Raw genomic sequence first — 22510 nt, 5'->3', positions numbered from 1 at the left:
TCTTAAATGTTTTGGCACCAAAAAGTTGCCAACCTTTTAATAATGGATGTTGGGATAAGGATGATTATTTTAGAAGGAGACTTGAAACAGACCCTTATGGCTGAGCTTTTCTTTTTCTTTTTCTTTTTTTTCTCGAATGGGATGTGATGTTTTCATTATTAAGATTTAAGAAGGAAGAAATGTAGTTGCCCATAAATTGGCTACTCCTTCTCAATTTGTATCAAGACCTGGTTGTGTGGAGTGAGGAGGTGCTTTCTTTCATCCAAAATCAAGCGTCTCTTGATGTAGCAGCTTGATTTTTTTTAATGACAGTTGATGGAATTTCTTTCAAAAATGATTGTCAACTTACCATCAATCCCAATATAATTAAAACCAAAAAGAAAAAGAAAAAGAAAAGGCCTGAATTCTAAAGACTTTAAATTTAACAAATAAATACAACATCTGTTGCCAACTTAGCAGTACTAGACTTGGGAAAATCAGCCAATTTATTACAAGCAACTCTATTCATATCTTTGACTACATACAGTGGTGGAGCCAGGATTTCAATTTAAGGGAGGCAAGATTAAAAAATTATAAACAAAAAAAACTGTCATACAAAATCTATTAATATTTAAATAATTGTAAAATAAATAAATAATTGTAAAACATTCCTGATGATCAATCATCAAAGTAAGAAATTAATCTATAAACATCAAGTTTAGACATTTATTTTGATCCCTCAAAATAAATTGATAAAATAAATTTCAACTTTTCTTTCTCTATTCTTCTAATTATTTAAAATTTGGATTTATGATAAAAATCAAATTTTGATATTAGGAAAATGCAAGAAATGAAGGAGAAATAAATAATGGATGCTTTGCAACTTTAGTGCCATACAAGATGTTATTATCATCATCATCATCATCATTATTATTGTAAGGACACGATTTGGAACGACCCCAAGATAATATTGGGCTCATACGTAAAGAGGCCCAAACAATATCATTTGTAGAGCGTGGATTTGAAAGGTTAGGCCTTGGTCACCAGACGGTGGTTTGTCGTAGTGTTCATATAGAATTAAATCGTGTTCGCTCGAGGAGTCTTTCTCCTGGAGGCGGACTGGGAGGCTCTGGTTTTTGGCCTTTTTTCCCAGCCTCCTTCTTGGTGCATTAACCTTCACATTATATAGCCCTTCTTGGTTGATCTTAGCCCTCCACTTGTTGATCAGGCAGGTGTCTACTTCAGTACCCGTCCCATCAGCTGTCCCTCCTTGTTTTTTGTTAGTTGCGATAATCGAAGTCACCCTGTCCAAACGTCTTTTCTCATTAACATGGTTGGGACGTTGGTGGGTGCATTTAATGCGGAGGGGACGTATTCACCCTGAACCAATTTCGCGCCGTACCCCCACGTGGGTCCCATTCTACTCGCATCTTCTTTAGGGGGCAGCCTTCAATGAGACATTGCTCTTCCCTTTGAAGTCTTGGAGTGCCGAGGACAGGGTCGTCCTCGGCTGTTCCCCCCGACACTTCGGCCTTTCCCCATTCGTCCTCGGCAAATACCCTCCTCGGCACTGGCCCTGGGCCCTGGTAGATCGTGGGCTGGATCATAAGTTCCCTGGCCCCACAATAGCCCCTTAAAATCCTGCTATCCGGCTCCTCGGACGGATAGGAGGGTTTTGATGACACCAGACATCTGTCAATCCTTATCACCTATCGGTTCCCGAGACTTTTCGTCTGCCCGAGACACGTTCCTAGAGACTTTGGAAGGTGAAGCGTGGCCTCATTAAATGCGGGCGACTCTGTGTTTCCCACGTTCTACGGCATGATGGAGATCTAACGGTGGGGATTCCTTGGCCTTTATAGGCGGGAAAATTCGTGCAGTTACTCTCAATAGGAAACCTAAATGTTTTTTGGAACGGATTTGTCTCTTCAGTTTTGCACTTAAGAGTTCTAGTGCGTATACCCTGGGTTCATCTGAACTTTCGTCCAAACTCAAGTCTATTTTCAGCACAAAAAGCCTGTCCGAAGCGTCTTTCCTCTTTTCTGTAAGTTCCCTGCCTCCATTAACTCGTGCTTTTTCTTTTCTGGGTTTATTTTTCTTTGGTTCCCATTCTTCTCCCGTCGCTGGTTGAGTTTGTTTAGAAAGTCGTAGAGATGGCTAAATTGAGACTGAGGAAATTAGTCGATACTGAAGAGGCGATGAAAAAGTTCATCGCCGATTACAGGATTCCTCCCAACGTAAGTCTAAGGCATTGTAAGATGGGGGAGTGGCACTATAAGAGGGAAACGGGCGAGGTAGTAATTCCCGTCCTCGCCTTTGTAGAGGGGGGCATGAGAATCCCTATGGGGCCGGTAACGAAGGGTTATCTCAGGCACTTCCGATTAGCCCCCACCCAGTGCACCGGCAACATGTTTAGGATTTTGGGTTGTGTGGATGCTTTAAACGAAAAGATGGGGCTAAGACTGACCCACCATGACGTGAATTGGTGCTATAATCTCCAAAATTTGAAAGGGAAATCCTACTACATAAAGACGAGAGACGAAAGGGTTCGACTAATTCAATGCCTCCCTGATTCCAATAAGGAATTAAACAAGGATTTCTTTATTGTCTCCGATGAATGGCATGATGGCATTCCGTGCCCCATAGTAGAAGGAGAACTAGGTGGGGTATAGGGAATGGAAGGGCGCCGACCCTTTGCGCCATTCTAATCTGATGTGGTTCGATAACTAACCATGCATATGTGTTTTTTTTTTTTGCAGATCCACATGCTTTTCAACGGCATTTTCACTTAGTTAACCGGGTGGACTTGGAGGCTGTTCTACAAGCGGCAGTTTTCGTAAATGACGAAGATGGTCAAGTCCAAGCCGCTCACAAAATATTAGGGTACGCTCCCCTTTAGAATCATTTGCCGACCCTAGGCACGTGATCAGCGATAGCCGTCCTTGGCTTCCAAAAATTACCGTGGTCGAATCAGGATTTTTAATCTCCGAAGGATCATCTGTCCCAAAGGGTGTCCCACTGGTGGACCTCTCCTCATCTCATCAAGGAGCGGAGGACGAAGGTGAATTAGATCAGTCCGAGGAGGGATTTGGGGTATTTGACCTAGCCGACCAATCTGAGGATCCTTCTGGTGACATAGGTGACCCAGCCTTGTCTGAGGCAGAATTGTCATCAATAGGCACATTTTCCCAAGCCGAGATGGGACTTAAGAGAAAGCCCCCGACCAGCTTATTCGAACTCCTCGAGGGTCAACCGGGGAAGGGTGCGCAGGGAACGCCGCAACCCAACGCTCCGTCCCCACCACCTCAGCCCCAGACTATCCAGACTAGGTCATCCTCCACGAAGTCACAGCCACAATCCCCCCACCCCAAACTTCCTGCTCCTCCCCAACCAGCTCTGCCTCCTCAGCCGGAGAACACTGATTTTTAAGAGAAAGAGGAGTCCCAAGGGCAAGGAAACCATGGATGGGGGAAAATCTCAACCTTTTAAGGAGAGGGAGGAAGCCCCGCATGCGAAACAATTGAAGATTGGGCACCAAAGTAAGGGTAAAGAGACCGAAGCCCCATCTTCCCAAGGCAAGGGAAAAGGGATCGAGGCCCAATCCTTGCCAAGCGCCTAGCTTCCCGCTCCAATGCTCCACGGGAGGCCACTGCTAGAAACCGCGTCCATGTAGGACCTTGGAGATGGCGAGGGTGGTTACGTAGCGGACGCATTAGGGAGAACCATGCTACTTCTCACCGACGTGGATGGGTTGAAGAAAATGAGGATGCAGGAGGTCTTCCTTAGCACGAATAGACACTTGGGCATGGTAAGGCTCTTGAACCCTAAAACCTTATTAACTCTTACTCCTGGTCTGTCATTCACGATGCATTTATCTCCCTTAACAAGCTCTCCAGACCACCTATAGGATGGAGGAGGAAGTGAACAAGCAGAGTAAGGCGGCCGAGAATGAACGCTCCAAGCGCTTAGAGGCCATGCAGACTCTCAAAGCTTCCGAGGACAACCTCACCAAGGCCAAGGCTGCCTTAACAGAAGCTATCCAAGATAGGGATAGCGCCTCGGTGGGTTTAGCTAGCGCCCAAAAACAAGCCGAGGACCAAACAAAACGTCTGCTAGAAGCCGAGGATCAGTTGCGAATAGCCAAGGATCAGATCAGTGATTTGAATAAAAGACTGATCTTGGCAGAGAATGCCAAAGGTGTGGCGAAGTATGCCCGGGACGAAGCCATGAGGGCCAAGCAGGAGGCTGAGTTTGCCAGAAACGAGGCTGAAGCTGCCAAGGAAACGGCCGAGGATGAGGGTTACAATGCGGGGGTAGCTGACACCCAAGCCTCCCTCAAAGCTCAAATTCCCGGAGTATGCAGGCTTTACTGCTCCCAGGTTTGGGAAGAGGCCTTGAAGCAAGCTGGGGTGTATATTTCGTCTGATTTGTGGAAAGCGGAGAACATATTCTACCCTACAACCATCCGTGAGGCCACCTCTACCAGCTCCGAGGCTGTGAGCGACCAACATGAGGGAGGGGCCACTCAGTCGGAAGCTGTACAGGTCGGCGCCTCTCCTGGCGAGCCGCTTAAAAGGGGAGAGCTTTAGGATGTGATAGGAGCATCTGAGCGTATGGACCCCAAAGTACCCAAAGAGGTTGCTGAGCCTGTGGTCGGCGCTCAGATGCCTAATGCCGAAGAGCCAGCCATACTTGCCCAGCCCCTACAGGCAATTGCCCTTGCTGTGGTCCCCACAGACGGCGCCAATTGTAAGGACACGATTTGGAACGACCCCAAGATAATATTGGGCTCGTACGTAAAGAGGCCCAAACAATATCATTTGTAGAGCGTGGGTTTGAAAGGCTAGGCCTTGGTCACCAGACGGTGGTTTGTCGTAGTGTTCATATAGAATTAAATCGTGTTCGCTCGAGGAGTCTTTCTCCTGGAGGCGGACTGGGAGGCTCTGGTTTTTGGCCTTTTTTTCCCAGCCTCCTTCTTGGTGCATTAACCTTCACATTATATAGCCCTTCTTGGTTGATCTTAGCCCTCCACTTGTTGATCAGGTAGGTGTCTACTTCAGTACCCGTCCCATCAGCTGTCCCTCCTTACTTTCTGTTAGTTGCGATGATCGAAGTCACCCTGTCCAGGCGTCTTTTCTCATTAACATGGTTGGGACGTTGGCGGGTGCATTTAATGCGGAGGGGACGTATTCACCCTGAACCAGTTTCGCACTGTACCCCCACATGGGTCCCATTCTACTCGCATCTTCTTCAGGGGGCTTTCTGGGGGCAGCCTTCAACAAGACGTTGCTCTTCCCTTTGAAGTCTTGGAGTGCCGAGGACAGGGTCGTCCTCGGCTGTTCCCCCCGACACTTCGGCCTTTCCCCATTCGTCCTCGGCAAATACCCTCCTCGGCACGGGCCCTGGGCCCTGGTAGATCGTGGGCCGGATCATAAGTTCCCTGGCCCCACAATTATTATTATTAAAATGAAGCCTCTACTAGCACCACAATTTTTCACATCACCTTTCTTTTCTTTAAATTCTTTTTAATTTTTTATTATATTAGAATTTATCAATTTAGAACCTTAGTACAGGTATACAACTCCCCCTTCAACCTTCACGTCAAAGTCAAAGTGCTAAACCCCACAACCTCTCTGTTTTCTAATATATGTCGTTCATAGCTTTTTTTTCTTTCTGGGGTTCTGATTTAGAAGACCGTTTTTGCTGTTGATTCACCACCAATCTCCTCTTTCACAGATGTGTACCTTCTTTTCTCTTTCTTTCTCTCTTTAGAACATTAGCCATTCAAGTTTTTCTCTCTCATTTTTTGGGTTTTCAGTTTTGGTAGATATATTAGATTCCAATTGCTTCTTAACTTTTCCACTCCTACTTAGAGTTTTGATTTTAGGTTTTTGAATTTCTTGATAATATCTGTAAGCATCCGCCTTTGTCAAAAATACAAGATTGGTAAACCCAAAATCTAAGTATTGGTGATTTGGAGCTCCTCAGGCATGTTGCTAAGTAGTTTTCAAGTACTTTCAATTCAGAGCAAACCCATAATTTGATTGTTAGCCTGCAGCAAAATGTCATAAGGACTGAACCATTGAAAAATGGGGTTCTGTTCTTCTCAAATTAGTTGAGCAAGTCCATCTCTTCCTACTAAATGCACTAGGAAATTTATGTGTTTGTCGCAATTTGAGCTATTTTATGTTTTAGAGACTCTATATGTCTTTACTTCGAATATAGTGAAATAATGGATTTGATAAACAATTCAATAAGGTGATTTGCATTATGATGGAAATGCACAATTCTATGTTAAATATAGTTTTTCTTATGTTCTTTATATTTTTCCTATTTACATGTACTGTGGTTTGCTTCCAACAATTTTATTTTCTAATTGTAAATCTTCCAACAATTTTATTTTCTGATTGTAAATCATTAGAAAGCAAGGTAAATTTGTTTCATTTATTTTCTCTTTTGTGTATTTTATTCACATATTTCAGTTAGGTAGTCAAAATTAAATTGGCCGGTAAAAGGTATTGTTCTTTAGTGCCAAATATTTGTTTGAATTGGAAGCCCTAAGGAACAATTTTCGTGAACAAGGAACCCTCATTTGTTTGCTATATTTTATGTTCAGCTGGCCCTTGGTGTTACTATCAAATACATATCGCTTGATCTTAATGAAAGATTATTTCAAGGCAAAGTAACTGGGGTTTCTGTACTGCTATTTATCTCTGAGTTAAGGACTTCTTTTATTGTAATTTTGGATGGTTCTTGCTTCATGTTGAACGAAATTTCTTGAATTTGTTGCAAACATTGATGGGTACTGCTTAATGAAAAGTTATCTCACTACAAAAAAGTGGACTTGTTTCGACCCTTGTTTTTCGAGTGTTTATAAAAATTTATCCATATAAACACTAAATGTAACATACGGGTGACTATTACTAGGCTTACTCAGAATCTTCAAAATAACTCAAGATATAACCCTTGAAATAAGTGTTGAAAAAAATGGTGGGACACCAACGTGAGTTTTCGCTCTAAAATTTGTAGATTTCCCAGTATCCCTCGAAAAAAGACTGTAAAACATAAACACTCATTGATTTATTTCTAAGCAAGACTAGAAAATTTTGTATGAAAATTTCACATTTTCGTTCTCAGAGTATTAAGGTCCTCCCTACCTTATTCTCTTTCATTTATTTTTCCTCTTTTTCCTTTGATTGCTCTTTCTCTCTCTCTCTCACTCGCTCTCGAAGTAGATTGCATTTTCTCTATGTGCGAAGATGAATCACCAAAATGTGAGGAATCTTTGATCGGAAGAAGGAATATTCCGACGAGGACAGCAGCGCCGACGAGAACTGTCATACTTTATCCATTACCACCTCCGGCAAATCTTCTGATGGTACTTTTTTTTTGGGTAAAAATTAAGTTCGTATCTTGATCATACATAACGCAGTCATAGTGATTGAATATTGTGCATTGCTCTGTGCCTTAGTCTTTGTTTTTATTGATTGACTATGGAAATTAGGGTTCAATTTCGGTGTGTGATTTTAAACTTTGCTTTAGTAGCTGAGTATTTTTACAATTCAACATTTCAACCAGCTATAGATGGAGTACTAATGTTAGTTTTCCCTAAATCATTTCATATAGGTCAGTAAAAATTCTAATTCTTTTTGCAATTTTTTATTATAAATAAGTCTTTTTGTAATTCTATATTCAATTAATTTAGCAAGCTAATGCGGAAGGAAATAATAAAATTGGCTTGGCCAAGCTAGGATTGATTTTGGTTTTAGATTTGTGATTAATCGGGCTCTCTTGTAGTTGAGATTCATTTAATAGATATAACAACTACTTAACCATAGAGATGTAACCAACTACTTAATATAAGTTTCTCAAAAAAAAAAATACTTAATATAAGACTGGCACGCTAAAAACCTGAGCATTCACCAAATTCCCAATGGGCTTCAAAGCACAAGCATGATTCCATTGAGAGAGAGTCATTTGTACACAAAATACCTGAGCATTCACTATCACTAAAAAGAATTTGAATGTATCCACACATTGAAAGATAATCCACAATGGAGAAAGAATAGATCAACTGCATCATAATCAAGCCTAGAAACCAAGGTACCATTGCCATTTGCTACTATTCTTCCAGCCAAAGATATTGGGAGCAATTCCTAATGATTCCATATCTCTATCTAAATTAATGACCACAGAGTTATGCTTCATTCTTGCAATGCCACCCAAAAATTGATTAAAAATCCACAAGGAAAGGGAAATGGTGGATGTGAAGCATTGTATCAATAAAACTAACTGCAAACATTATTAGAAAAATCACAAATAAATACAGGAAATGAGATGCTTAAAATAAAGGACAAACCCAAATGGTCCCTCCAATGAAGGGTTTTTCCATCCTACATAAAACAATTTGATCTAGATGAAATGTTGCAACATATGTCAATAGAGTTGTATATAGAAAACGCACTATACTTCAATGGGCTACCATTTTCCGTCTGGTTGATGTGTAGTAGGATTGCAACGGCTGCCAAAGTTAGCAGGCATATTGGCATAAAGTATTAAAGCTGTATGAGTGTCCTCATCCAATGATCCTCTAGTAGAACTAACAATCATCATCCAAACCCCAAATATTTTATATTGAAACTTTGTTATAAACATTCCTCAAGGGGTATGTTTGTGCATGTAGAGAGAGAGACAGAGTACCAAAAGTGAAATTTAACCCTCTCCCATCCTAAGAAATATGCGTTCAACCCAATTACTGATTCTCCAAAAACATCATCATCATCATCATTGCTGCAATCAAAAACAATTACTTGAAACCTTAAGACAAAATTTTACTCAAATGTAATCAAGTTAAGCTTCCAATATACTTCAACTCCAACAAGAAGATTTCAAAGAACAGTAACATACAAACAGGGATCATAATGCTTAATTAACATGTGAAGCACCTTTCCTACCATTGGTATTCTTTTGCTAGAAATTTTGAAATGAAAAAAACATCAATGATATGAAAAGAAAAATCACTTCATAAAATAAAAAATAAAAAAAGTAAATAACCACTTCCAACAAATATACATACACCTTATAGATTGACTGGCAAAGTCTTAACAAGTAATTCTTGAAGTGCTTTATCTGCTAGATTTACACATAGCAAGTCAACCACCATGCAGTGGTTGCATTTGCTGAAAAACCCTTGTCAACCATTATCTTGATAAGTTCCATAGTCTTTTCTGTCTCATTCTATTGCAGCAACCCTTGGATGATTCTGTTATATGTTCAATCATTAGGAGAGAAATGGTTCCCATCCATTTTCTCTAGCAGCTCACTCCTTTCATCAATTAGCCCCTCTTTGCAAAAACTTTGATCATTATATTGTAAGTCTGAACATTGGGTTGTAATCCTTTTGCAAGTAGACTATAAAAGAGTTCTCTTGCAGCTGTAAGTTTCCCGACATTACACAAACCATCAATCAATATGTTGTAAATCACAATATCGTTGCCCAGTGTTTTGTCTTCCATGTCTTGAAACAATGCCATTGCGTCCCCAATTTTTTTGTTCTTACAAAGGCCATCCAACAAGATAACATAGGTTTGGGGATTTGGAAGTTGGCCACATGCCTGCATCTTATGAAATAGGTCTAGTGCAACCTGGGGTCTCTCCACTAGACAAAACCCACCTATAAGAGTGTTATAAGTCACAATGTTGGAAGCCACTCCCTTGTTCGACATTTCATCAAAGAGACTCCTTGCTTCATCAATTCTTTTATTTTTGCAAAATCCATTGATTAATATGTTATAGCTAAACACATCAAATGAACAACCCCTATCATCCATCATATTAATTGTTTTGACTACATCATCGATTTTGCTTTGCAAACAGTAACCATCAGTTAGAGAATTGTAAGCGATTGTGTCAGGCATGATTCCTCTTTCAATCATCACATCAAAAACTTCTTTTGCCTCTATCAGCATTCCCTCTTTGCAATGTGTGTCAACCAATATAGTGAAGGTATACACATTAGGCATGATCTTCCTTCGCGCCATCTCATTCAACAAAGTAGTAGCCTCTCTCCACCGGCCAAAATTGCATAGACCTTGAATTAAGGAATTGTAAGTGACAAGGTTCGGCTGAATGCCTTTACTCATCATTTCAGATAAAAGGTTCAAAGCCTCAGTTACCAATCTATTTTTACATAAACTATCAATGATTGTGTTATACGCTGGCAAATCAAGCTCAAAATTCCCTTCTTCCATCTTCCTAAGCAACCTAATAGTCATACTAGTCTGTCCAATCTTACACAGACCATTCAGTATTGTTCCACAAGTAAATGCATCAGGCTTATACCCATTCTTCTCCATTTCTTCTGCCAACCTCACAGCTCCAACAATGTTACCTTGAAGACAAAGCCCCCTGACAAGGGTGTTTAGAGTAATAGAGTCTGGGTGATAACCAAGTTTCAAAGTTATTGCCAAGACAAAAAAACCCAAAATCTACTCGGTTCAAATGGCAAAAGTAGTTAATCAAAATAGTAAGAGTATAAACATCAAGAAAGATACCAAATGATTCGATTCATTTAATTAGAGAACTGACTACTGGGTAATGCTTCAATCTTGCAGTGGCTCCCAACATGTGATTAAAATCATCAATGGAAGGCAAAGGGTGCATGTGAAGCATTGTATCAAATAGGCCTAAGGCATGATCAACATTCCTAAAGCTTCTAGATTTGCACTGATCTCTAACAGATTTCAAGAATTGATTTTGATTCAAATTATGATTCGGGTTTTTTTAAGCACTAGCAGTAGTAAGAGTAGAATAACAATAAGAATGAAAAGAAGAGTGGGAAGCACGAAGCAACGTACCCATTTTCCTAAAGATCGAGCAAACAATTTGGCAGCTGAAATCAGAACAAAACGATAGAGTTTGAGAATTGAGAAAGAGAGAGAGATAGAGATAGAGAATCAGTCGGTTTTGAGGGCAGTTTACTTGAACTTCAAATTAGTTGGCCAAAACACACTTATCTCACCACTAAGCTACTGATAAGTTATGTCTTCAAGTTACATAATTATATATATAAGTTTGGTTCAGTCGGTTTTAGTGTAAAAAAATCCAACATCTCCACCAAACCAAAAACAAAAAAATTTGAAATTTTAAAAACCAAAATTCAAAATTTCAATCAGTCCATTTGGTTTTTCGGACACCCCGAAGTGAGAGTAGGTAGTACTAGTCTTTCATACATTGTACCTAATAAGCTGCAATAATATCAGTCAAGAAACCTTAAAACCATGGTTTTTAATTTTAAACATGTTTAAGAATGGACTGTCCTTCCATGATGAACTAGCAAAAAGGAGACAAGAGCACCAATGCAATGTCAGAGAATATAATGAATGTCCAAATTTTGTTTATATAACATATGTGTCAATGTGTGTGATATTTTGCAACTAAGCACTCCTCGCAAGTGCCCAATGGACAATTCTTGTAACAATGCTCTTTAGTTAATAAATAAATCCTTTTTTTTTATCAAAATAATAATAATATAAAGAAATTATATATATATATATATATATATATATATGAAAAAGTTTGGCTACAACTTCCACTAATAAAATTAACATGACTAAATATTTTTGAAATCAAATCATTAAATTGCATGTTTTTTTATATGTTCTTTAACACATATGTTGAATTTCGTGTCAATCGGATTTTATTTACTATGCAATCTATAAACTTATTTTTTATGCAACATTTTGGACCACAAAACTTGAAAGTTAAATATATGATTAATAACATAACTATTGATCTTTGATCTTCACGAAAATTTGAAAGCATGAAGGATATTAGAAGAAAATGTAATTTAACAGTGATTTTATCAAAATTCACATCCAATAAAAAGATATTGAGTGGAGTTATAGCTTTAAGTTACAACTAATTTTGTTGCCAAAATTTTTCCATATATAAATATATAAAATAATTAGAATAATATAAAATAGAAATTATTGGGAAATTTTTAATAAAACCTTGAACCCACATCCACTTTGCAAACAAACCTTTTTTTCTTTTTCTTTTTTGAGAATAACTTTGCAAACAAACCTAGTCAACTTTAAACTAATTATTTGTTTTAAAGTTCTAATAATGTCTAATAAACTTTTCTTTAATACAACAAAGCTTCCCCAATAGAGAGCAAAATTTAAGCACAATTCCTTACATTTATTAGGTTCTATACCATTTGAAGGAAAGATGTTTCTGTGGTAGTCATAATTGCCAAAAAGTTTAGCAAAACTTTCAACTCCTCTCTCCCAACTTCTTTGGTAAACAATCACATTCTAGCTCTCAACAAAATCTGTGTTAGCTTGCAGGTCATTTGGATGCTCCTTGGCAAACATCCTGGCTGATAGATTGATATTACTTCTATGTCCATTGGTTTCAACCAGCCATGAGAAATTGCATCCTGAATTCAAGTTTGACTAGAAAATTAGGGCCTCAGACATTAACCTTCTCCAAGTATGCACCTTGGATATTAGCTGTTGCCACCAGCATCATTGACAGGAAATTTGTTGCTCAAGTTTGCTTGGCAATGGACAAGTGTACACTGCTAGCTTTTAATTGAAGTTATTCCATGCAAAAGATAGCATTTCAAAAGAGTATTCTTTGTTAGTACCATAATAATTCTTAGAATTATCTAAGAAGGGCCTCTCCGTTAATAGCTTCAACTTCAATGAAACATCATTTCCCTTGATTTCAATTGGAAAAACTGCAAATGGAGAACTTAGGTACTAACCTGAGTTCAATATATTTCAGAAATGGAATGAACTATGTGATGACTTGATCCTTCTACTAAGGAGGTAAGTAGGCAATCATATATTGGTCCAGTCACAACTTCCCCAAACCCATCATTAATCCATTAAGTTTAAAAAAAAAAATAATGTTTCCAAAATCTAACCATTCCATTAAACCATGCCATTACACAAAATTTAAAAACCAAACCCCAAACTAAACCATAAAAAACCAAACCCTAAACAAAGCCCTGAACCCGAAAATAAGTGAATCATTTTTTTTTTCAGTCTTTTCTCCTTTGGTTGTTCGTTGGTTCCATCTGTGGTAGGTACTTTGTCATCTTTGTCCCTCCTCTTGAACTCATAATTGTTAGCCTTCTTTTTCTCTTGGTTATCTTTAAGAAATTGTTTTCTCATAGAAGCCATGTTAGCCTCTTTACCCGTAATTTTGTTTACCAGCCAGTTAGAATATTCCATGGTCATCCTATGAAAGTGAACCTTAACAAAAGATTGATCCACTAGGTTAGCCATGTCCAAGCCCAACAGCATGTTCCTCACAGAAGTAGGATTTGTGTCCACAGCAGTAAAAGGTTTTCTTTCTCTTCTACCGGGCATTCCCTACTCATAATGGAATTGTCTCAAGAGTCTATCAGTCTTATAAAAAATTGCCCTTCTTAATCCAACTATGAAGATATGATCAGATCTCGGGGATCGCAACAAAGGAGGTGGGCACTTCCACCAATAGCAATTCCATCGAATGGAGACACTAGACTTCTTGTTTAGAAATTTCACCCAATTGCTTTCAGTTTGACACTCGATTTTGAGGATAGCCCTACTGAGAAAATTGCTAGGACCATAATTAGCAGTAGTAGGTGTAGCAATCATGTTCAGTCTTTCCATCAACCATATCTGCAAAGTCAAGGGACTTCCAAGAAAGTGTTGTGACTCTCCCCCAATAAATACAGAATCCAGTCCTAAAAAAGTTTCTGCCAAGATCAGAGAAGCAGGATTATCACCATCCTTAACTTGACTCACAATACCTATGACTCGAGCATTCACAAAGGTAGGCCTTCTGAAGCAAAGCAAAGATTCTCCCATGACTTTAGATGTTTAGTGCAGGGAAATCAAATTATAAGATTTATGCTGAATAAATCAGATAAGATATTTCTAAACCCTATTCCTTCTTTCCAATTGCCAGTTCCCTATTTCTCAAGTAGCTCACTTGGTTCGCATCTCTTGTAACTATCGAATTATCATCAACAACAAGAAGTGTAGATGTTACCAAAACACCCCCGAAGGCAGTGAAATATGCATAAGCTCTGCCTAGAGGAGGGAGAACCAAACTCAAAATACCCTAAAGGGCTGTCAAAAATTCAAACCTCCAACAGATTATAATTCTGGTTTGTCGAAAATTCAAACCTCCAACAGATCATAACTCTGGCTGGTTTTGAAATAATCGCCAAGGGGGATATCTTGCAACAACTTTTGTAGTCAAAGAGAGATTGATGAAGGTTTTGACTGTTCACTCTCCAATAAATTTCTTGCTTGCTACACTCTCAAAGAATCATCAGGCGTGTGACCGTACAACAAAATCTCGAGTGGAAGTTAAAAGACTAGTTTGGGATTTCAACTAATAAAATAAATTCTAGCTTTCACCCAATGTGTTGTAGGATTCCATCAACCAGGAATCTCTGATCACTCCCCTGCCATAATCTCAATTGGGATAAGAAGAATTGCCAGCCAAAGCCATTCAAACTCTTTTACTATTTTGGTGTGACCACAAAGATTTTAGACGCTGGAGGAAGCATGGGTTGACAGAGATTAGAGGTTCCCCTACGTATGCTCTATGCAGGAAACTTGAAGCCACTAAAAAGCAAAGCCTAATTGTATGGTAGGATCCCTCAGAGAGTAGAACCAACAAGACAGAAATTTAAAGCAGTCCAGGCCAAATTGCTGCAGAATACAAGTGACATCAGACTTACCAGTAAAGAGGAGCAGTGCCTCAACAAGTATCCGTCAATCTTAAGAGCAGGAGTCATAACTTAAGCAGAAGTCTTGGAATACATGGCTGAACTTTGAGGATCATAATAACTCACACTTTAACTGCTTAATGAAAGTGAGGCAATCAAAGAACTCAATTAAATGCCTTCTAGACAACAATGGAAAATGAATAAAGGGTCCCTCCGAAATAAAACAAATGGTGATTGATTTCTACCAAAAGTGATTGGGTGGTTCATCCTCTGCCCTAAATGAGACTAATATGACCGATCGGGTGGCAACATTGTTGTCTGATCTGCTTCCTAAAAATGTGAAGGGAATTTTGCAGGTGGATGCCACAGAGGAGATTTGGAAGTACGTATTCTCCTTGGGAAGTGACGAAACCCCAGGACTTTTGATGGATTTACTGCACTCTTCTTCACAAAGGCTTGGTCTATTGTTAAATCCAATGTGATAGAAGCAGTAGCATCCTTCTTCAAATCAGCTCTCCTTGGGGAGGTAAATTCTACTATAATTACCCGGGTTCCTAAGGTCGCAACCCTCTAATGAAGCAAACTTCAGGCCTATTGCTTGTTGTAATGCGATCTAATGTATCACTGAAAAGCTGCCTTGGGAACTTGATTAGTTCAAATCAGACTGCATTTGTGACGGGCAGGAACAAATCAGAGAGACTGCCTACTCATGGGATAGTAAAGCATTACCAAAGAAACAAAGGCAAAGCAAGATGTGCAAGTAAGGTAGACTTCAAGAAAGCTTATGATTCAAAAGAATGGACGACTAGTAAAGGAGCTATTCCACAGATCAAGGAAGGCTCCCTACTAGTAAGGTATTTAGGGATGCCCCTGATTCCTGGTAAGCCGAGTATGAAAGACTGCAAGCCCTTGACAGATAAGATCACAGCAAGAATAAATTCTCAGTCCAACACGAAACTATCATTTGCAGGTAGACTGCAGCTCCTCCAATCTGTCGTATATAGTATTCAAAAATGATTTGGTACAACATATTCGTACTCCCTAAGAAAGTAGTTAAAACAACTGAACAATATCTTAATTTTCTGTGGGAAGAGAGGGCACAGTAGGGTTGAAAAAAGTTGTGGATTAAGACAAAGCAGGTGCCATGAAGCATATCTGGAGCTTGTTTAGCTATACAGGCTCTCTTTGGGTAGCATGGGTCCAAGAATGTCCGTTGAAAGGAAAGTGCTTTTGCACACCAACACTGAAGTTAAGAGAAGAAACCAGAAATTTCCTAGCATCCTAAGGGGATTCTTTACCAAGGGGCTACAGGTTTGATGCAAGGGTGGATAGTAACAAGAACTGGCTATCAGATAACTGAGTAAAGATTCAAAGCAAAAGCAAATTAGGCCTGGTTGAACTAAAGGATGAAGACAAGAGTCATTTGGTCTGCTTCTAAATCAGGTAAAGTCACCCATGCAGCCACTTGGGAGGAATTGAGGACCAAGAAAGATGAAGTGATGTGGTGGAGACTGATCTGTTCCAAGCTTACACTTCTCGAACATGAACTTGGAGGATGGAAGGCAATCAAAGATAAGCTTCTAAAATGGGGCTACACTGGGCAAACTGCCTGTATGTCTTATAAAGACGCATCGAAAACAGGAATCATCTCTTTTGGAATGCTCGTTCACCAAGAGAATCCGGAAGGGATCATGGTGTTTTGCCTAATCTCTGAAACTCAGAATAATTGGGAGGAGTTGATGGATGGGGAACTGTTCATCTAAACGGTGAGAGTTTGAGAGCCTCTATCATCTATGGCTGCAGAGGGATGCCAGGCTTCATGCAAGTCTTATTAAATCTAAAGACCAGATTCTCAGAAGTATTAAAGTAAGGATGTGAGAGCTGGAGTGGAGTGCAAAGGAGTTGGCCGCAACTTGATTCCGAATAGAGTCTTGTCTGGCTAGTTAGCTAACTTAGAGAGTAGTTTCTGTTGCAGAAAACATGGCTACCAGTAGAACTGGAGCACCCTGATTCTGAAGATTTAAGAAATCCAGTAAGAACCCCTTGTTCATTGATGTAAAAGTTTCAATCAATAAAACTTCACCTATTTATCCAAAAAATAAAACTAATAGAATAAATTGAACAATAGCTAACTAATTAATGTTGTTTCAAATGCATCTTACTAGGAGATTTTTGGAAGACAAAAACTCTAAGAGATCTATCCAAGTACAAAATTAGCTTCCCTCAAAGGCTCAGAGCTCTCCGCTTAAGATAGATGTCCAAAACTGCAGTAAGAACTGCTAGCACAATCAATCAGTGCCGTAGGGCTTAACTTCAGATTACATAAAGTAACCTTAAACAGAAGAAACCCAAAAAACCTGAAGCCAACCCTCAAAAGAAGAGGAGATGTTCTCCATAATTGAGCTTAGCAATGAGTTCAAGACAATTTGCGTCATATAAATAATTTTGGCTATATTAGAAAATTCAAAGCAAGCAAAGCAACGATAACCTTCATGGACTTGAAAATATAGGGTTTATCAGTTGTAGTAAAGAAAAAGAAAAAAACTTCATATAAGTCGAAATATGAAGAAATTGGTTCATGCCTATGAGAGTAGGCAAACATCCTTAAACATCAAAGATGAAAATAAGCCATTTTGCAATTAGTTGGACCAACACGAGCCCTTTTGCACCTTGTGGTGTGGGGAGGAACAAAATTGAGGAATCTGATCCCTTCTTGTCAAGCTTGCACAAAACTCTAATAACCCAAATTTCCAAAGTAGTAAAGTGATAAATGATGACATCCAGATTGGTTATTTAACTTTCAAAATTGTCTGCATATTCAATAGAAGAAGGAAAAAAAAAAAAGGACTGTTTCCATAAAATTTTCTAGAAAATCAAACAAGAAGCAAGAATATGAACAAACTCATCAATTAAGCAGAAATAAAAATTTGCAGTTCACCATGTTAAAATGGGTTTATATTAACACCAACAACAAAACACCAATAACTATTAAGTAAAATAACATTTCCTGGTGTTTCCAATGAAAACATATTCGAATCCTCTCTTGGGGACTTAAAATTTAACAAAACACTAACAACGAAACATTAAAGTTAGATCACTAGAAGAATACATGATTACTACTTCAACAACGACATAAAAACAAAGAACACATAAGTCGCAGAAAGCCAAAATTTTGAAGTTTACAGATTAATCTATACAAAGTTGAGACTGCAAATTGTTAAAAACGGTGGCTGAGGAAGAAAATGAACCTTCAAAAAAAAAAAAAAAGATTGAAGTTGATGATGTAGCGAATCTAAGGCGAAGCGAAAGTCCTGTGTATGGAATCAAGAATCCTCTTCTGGGAATCAAGAATCAACTCCATACGCTTATTCTCCATCTCCATCCTAAACCTCTCCGTATCCTTCATCATCTCCATCTTCATATTCTCCATCCCAATAAACCTCTCCGCAAACTTCCTTATCTCCGCCGCCAATTCCGACACCACTGCGTCTCTCCCCTTCTCCTCCTCCTCGTCCTCATCATCACCATTCTCCTCCTCAACGACGACTTCATCGGCAAAATCCCTGTGCCTTTTTCGAATAGGTTTGCCGGCGTCCGCGATGCCGGCAAACCTATTCACAACAGTAGGTTTGCGGAGCAAATAATTGATACTCCGCGACCTAATGCTGTAAATGTTTTCCTCATCGCTCTCATTATCATTATCGTCTTCATCTTCATCCTCATCGTTAATAATGTTGTTGCTGTTGCTGTTGTTGTTGTTGTTATCGGGAGGGCGAGCGGAAATAGGGAGAGGGCCGCGGTGGAGAGAGTCCATGAGAGGGAAGTAAGGCCAAGAGGAGTGGCGGCGCTGTTGCGATTCGGAGCGGTAGCGCTGGCGGAGCTTCTCGATTTTGTGGCGGCACTGAAGGGCGGACTTGGAGGAGGGTTCGGAGTGGTCGTAACCGCAACGGGCGGAGACAGTGACGGCGACTTCTTCCCAATTGGAAGCTTTGAGCTGGCCGCGTTTGAGAGAGTACCATTTTTCTTGGTAAGCTTGGATCAGATGGACGGTTTCTTCGTGAGTCCAAGGGAGTGGTTTTGATGTGGTGCTGGGACTCGGACTCGGACTGCCCATTATTATTCAATTTGATTTGAAAATTAGGGTTTCGACTTGAGAGAGAGAGAGAGTTTGGTTTCTTTGTGTTTTTTCAGTTTTGAGAAAGTTTTGGTGAGTTAATGTTTTGTTAAGTGGGTGGTGGTGGTGGTGGTGGGCGGTGGTGGTGGGTGGGTGGGTTAGGTTAGGTTAGGTGGGTCAACGACTAAACTCACTCTAGTGCGCCAGCTAGGCCTGTTCCGCGCAATTAATGGACCCGGACCTAGACCCGGATCCGGCCCTGATCTCAACCACAAACACAGCCTCATGGAATTTTCCTTTTTATATTTCATTATGATTTCTCCTCTCCTTCTGTTTAGGTTTCTATCTACCTGCAAATTAATTTGACATTCTATGTGTTAGTATTTGAATAAAGGTATAGATACAATATTTTCACAATAAAATTTAAGTGGTAAGTTGTTAATAATATATTTTTTTTTTTTTAAAGTTATATCACTAGTGAGTTTAGATAAGAACTAATAATAAATTGTCATCAAAACATTATTATGAAAATGTTGCGACTAGAGCACTGGTTTGACAAAAGATTTTATGGATATTCTTTAAAACATGTATATTTGTGACACTAACTTTCTTTATGGTTTGTTTTATAAGGCGCCTCTTATATTTTATTTTATGAGACAATTCTGTTAATCTTAACAGAATTTGATAATGTAACAAGTACCTACACCACTCATTGCAAGAAACGTCCATTAAAAAAGAGATAGAAAAATAATGTTCTACGTTAAATTTTACCTCTTGTAAACATGAATACAAATGCAAATGAGGATTGAAGGAGATAATTAAAGAGAGAACCAAAGATGTAAAGGCAAGAATAAATTATTTTTCTTCCTTCAAATCTCTCTCTAAATGTGATCGAAAGGCAAATGCCCTCAAAAAACCACAAGGGAAGGAAATGGAAGTATTACAAAATAAACCACAGGGTAATTCTGTTTTTATGTGTATACGTACAATTTACCCTTAATACATTTTGTTATCTTTTTGCTATCATGTAGATTCAATGTTATACTAATAGATCTTGTTCGGATTTTCAACTAGTAAAATATTATGCACGTTATCTTGTCCTAATACTATTTTCACAATATGGTAAGTAGATATTTTGTTCAGGTCTCAAACCTAGCAAGTAGTAATCCAATAGTAACTTACCTGGATGTAGGGGTGACAATGTTTAATATGATCCATGAACACGACATAGGTTTTTTAGGTTAAGGTTTAGCCTGAACAGGTTTAGGTCATAATTGGGTCAAGATATAATTGACACAACAAGAAAATTGCCAATTTCTAGTTGGCCTGCTTAACCTGAAATTGACACGATTAGACACAGTTATTTATTTGTTTTGAGACGAAACGACCTATTTTAACATGACCCATTTAACTCATATAACAATCAAATATTTATTTTATTTTAGATGTTATGAGTTATAGGTAAATTTATGTTATGAGATATAACTTTGTATGAAATTTTTTGTTTATTAAATTTAAAACAATATCAACCATATCAAATAGGTTGAAATGGGTCTTGAAGCAGGTTTAAAGTTGGATTTGTGTCAACCAACACAACTGGTTTAATATTAACTATGTCGAAATGGGTCATGTCATTTGATGGGTAATGTTCGTGTTGACTCATTTTGTCGAATATCCCTAACTCAACATGACACAAACACAATGTGTCAACACAAATTGCCACCCCTACCTAGAGATGTACATTAAAGTAGGAGCGGTGCCACATACAACGATAAATTACCAAAGTTTTCACACCCCTCTCACAAAAATTCACGACGCCTAAACACTAAGCCCCACTACAATATAAAAACAATTATAAAAAATGCAATGCATATATTCGGTACTCATAACAATTTCTATAAAATAGCTTAGGGAAATCCTTGCCCAAAAATCATTGACTTTATTTATTTAAAGGATACACTATGGGTAATGGAAATGCCATTTCTAATTAAAATTTTATGCTTGCATTTTATCCTCTCTTTTTTTTATTATTGATAAGCTATGCCTATAACTTCTTTTCTTTCTTTCTTTTAGAATAAGTCACACATATACCTGAAAAGCCTTAGAGTGTGGGAAAAATTGCAATTGTGGAAAGAAAAACTCTTTTCTCAAGCACGAAAAGAAGTGCTTCTAAAGGCGGTTGTGCAAGCCATACCCACTTTTGCGGTGGGGTGCTTCAAACTACCATTGGGACTTTGTCGGGACAATGAGATGTTAATTCGGAAATTCTGGTGGGGACAACAGGGAGAGCATAGAAAAATCCATTGGAAAAATTGGGAGATGTTTTGTAAACCAAAGAAGGAAGGAGGGTTGGGTTTTAAAGATTTAGCAAAGTTTAATGATGCAATGCTGGCCAAACAAGTGTGGAGACTTGTTCATGATAAAAACTCATTATTTTATCGTGTTTTTAAGTCAAAGTACTTTCCCAATGGTACTATTTTTGAGGCCAAACAATCATCGGGTTCATTTGCCTGGAAAAGCATTTTGAAGGCGCGAAAAGTCATTCTGTTGGGTGCAAAATGGAGGGTGGGTGATGGCAAACTATTCGGATTTTTAAGGATTGCTAGCTGCCTGGAAGTTCAATGAGCACAGTCACTTCAGTTTCTTCAGCTCTGGGCAGTGAGGCTCGAGTGGCAGATTTGTTGGACTCTGATGCGTGTGTGTGGAACGACCAATTGCTTGACTCATGCTTCCTCTCCTTCGAAGCACAGCAGATCAGGTCTATTCCTGTGTGTATCCCCCCAAGCTGAAAAAACACTTTCTTTGGAGGGCATGTACAAATTGCTTGCCAACAAAAGCAAACAGTCTTGCTAGGTGGGTATTTCTAGCATCAATCTTTGCCCCTTTTGTTGTTTGCTAGACAGTTTTCTGTTTTGGTGCAATGAGAAGAACTTCCATTAGCACTCGTTGCATTGGAGAAAACTTGTCCTAGAGTTAGCTAGCATCAATCTTTGCCCCTTTTGTTGTATTCTAGACGGTTTTCTGTATTGTTGCCGTTTGAATAACTTCCATCAATGCTCTCTAGGTTGGCTTCAATTTTTCACAATCTATTGGAATTCTGAAGAATATTTTCCATAATTTCTTTCTTTGTCATCTAAGTACATCAAGAAATAGCTTCTCAGTAACTTTTCTATAACAAGATTGAAATATTTTCTTCAATTTGTAATATAAACCAAATAATGTGGGATAAATCACCATCATTTGAGACAACTTTGTTCTCCAAATTTACTCAGGCTCATCCTTGCATCTCATGATGAAATCTTGTGTGTGTGTAGTAGAAGTATTTTTATCTTTTGAAATTCATCAAACACTAGTTGGTTTTTCAAATCAACATGTGCATGCAAAGCTTCCATGTCCTACAAAATCTCTTAGGACTTGCATAAAAAACTTGGTGTGCATCACTTTCTTGAATATTTTAATTACTCCAATATATTGATAGAGAATTCCAATCTACCAAAAAAAAAAAAAAAAACTCATTCAATTTTCATCCTTCATCCAATCTCACACACCAACTGATTCTTTAATCTGGTTTGTGCCACATTTCCTACTGGTGCAGCTTCATGAAAGGAATTTTCATCTACGATATTTTTTTCTCATTGTTGAGACCATCTTCCGGTATGTCCCAGAGTTCATGGTCATTT

The 22510-nt window shown here is 38.7% G+C and overlaps 2 protein-coding genes across 2 annotated transcripts; both read right to left on the bottom strand.

Annotated features, from left to right (window-relative positions):
- Window positions 1–9314: 9314 nt before the first annotated feature.
- Window positions 9315–13844, bottom strand: LOC115962030 (pentatricopeptide repeat-containing protein At1g12300, mitochondrial-like). The gene is made up of 3 exons (XM_031080897.1): window positions 13539–13844; window positions 13080–13364; window positions 9315–10466 (listed from the first exon to the last, which is right to left on the bottom strand). Exons 1-3 carry the CDS (start codon window positions 13842–13844, stop codon window positions 9315–9317), a joined length of 1743 nt encoding a protein of 580 aa, XP_030936757.1.
- Window positions 13845–17674: 3830 nt separating this feature from the next.
- LOC115960430 (trihelix transcription factor ASIL1) lies at window positions 17675–18918 on the bottom strand. Its single transcript, XM_031079330.1, has one exon. It carries the CDS (start codon window positions 18828–18830, stop codon window positions 18009–18011), a length of 822 nt encoding a protein of 273 aa, XP_030935190.1. The 5' UTR covers window positions 18831–18918; the 3' UTR covers window positions 17675–18008.
- Window positions 18919–22510: the final 3592 nt, after the last annotated feature.

The sequence above is a fragment of the Quercus lobata genome, chromosome 9 (genome assembly GCF_001633185.2).
Source record: "Quercus lobata isolate SW786 chromosome 9, ValleyOak3.0 Primary Assembly, whole genome shotgun sequence".
In the NCBI taxonomy this organism is placed as follows: domain Eukaryota; kingdom Viridiplantae; phylum Streptophyta; class Magnoliopsida; order Fagales; family Fagaceae; genus Quercus; species Quercus lobata.
The sequence above is the reverse complement of the archived record's forward strand: the minus strand, read 5'-3'. Positions and strand labels throughout refer to the sequence as shown.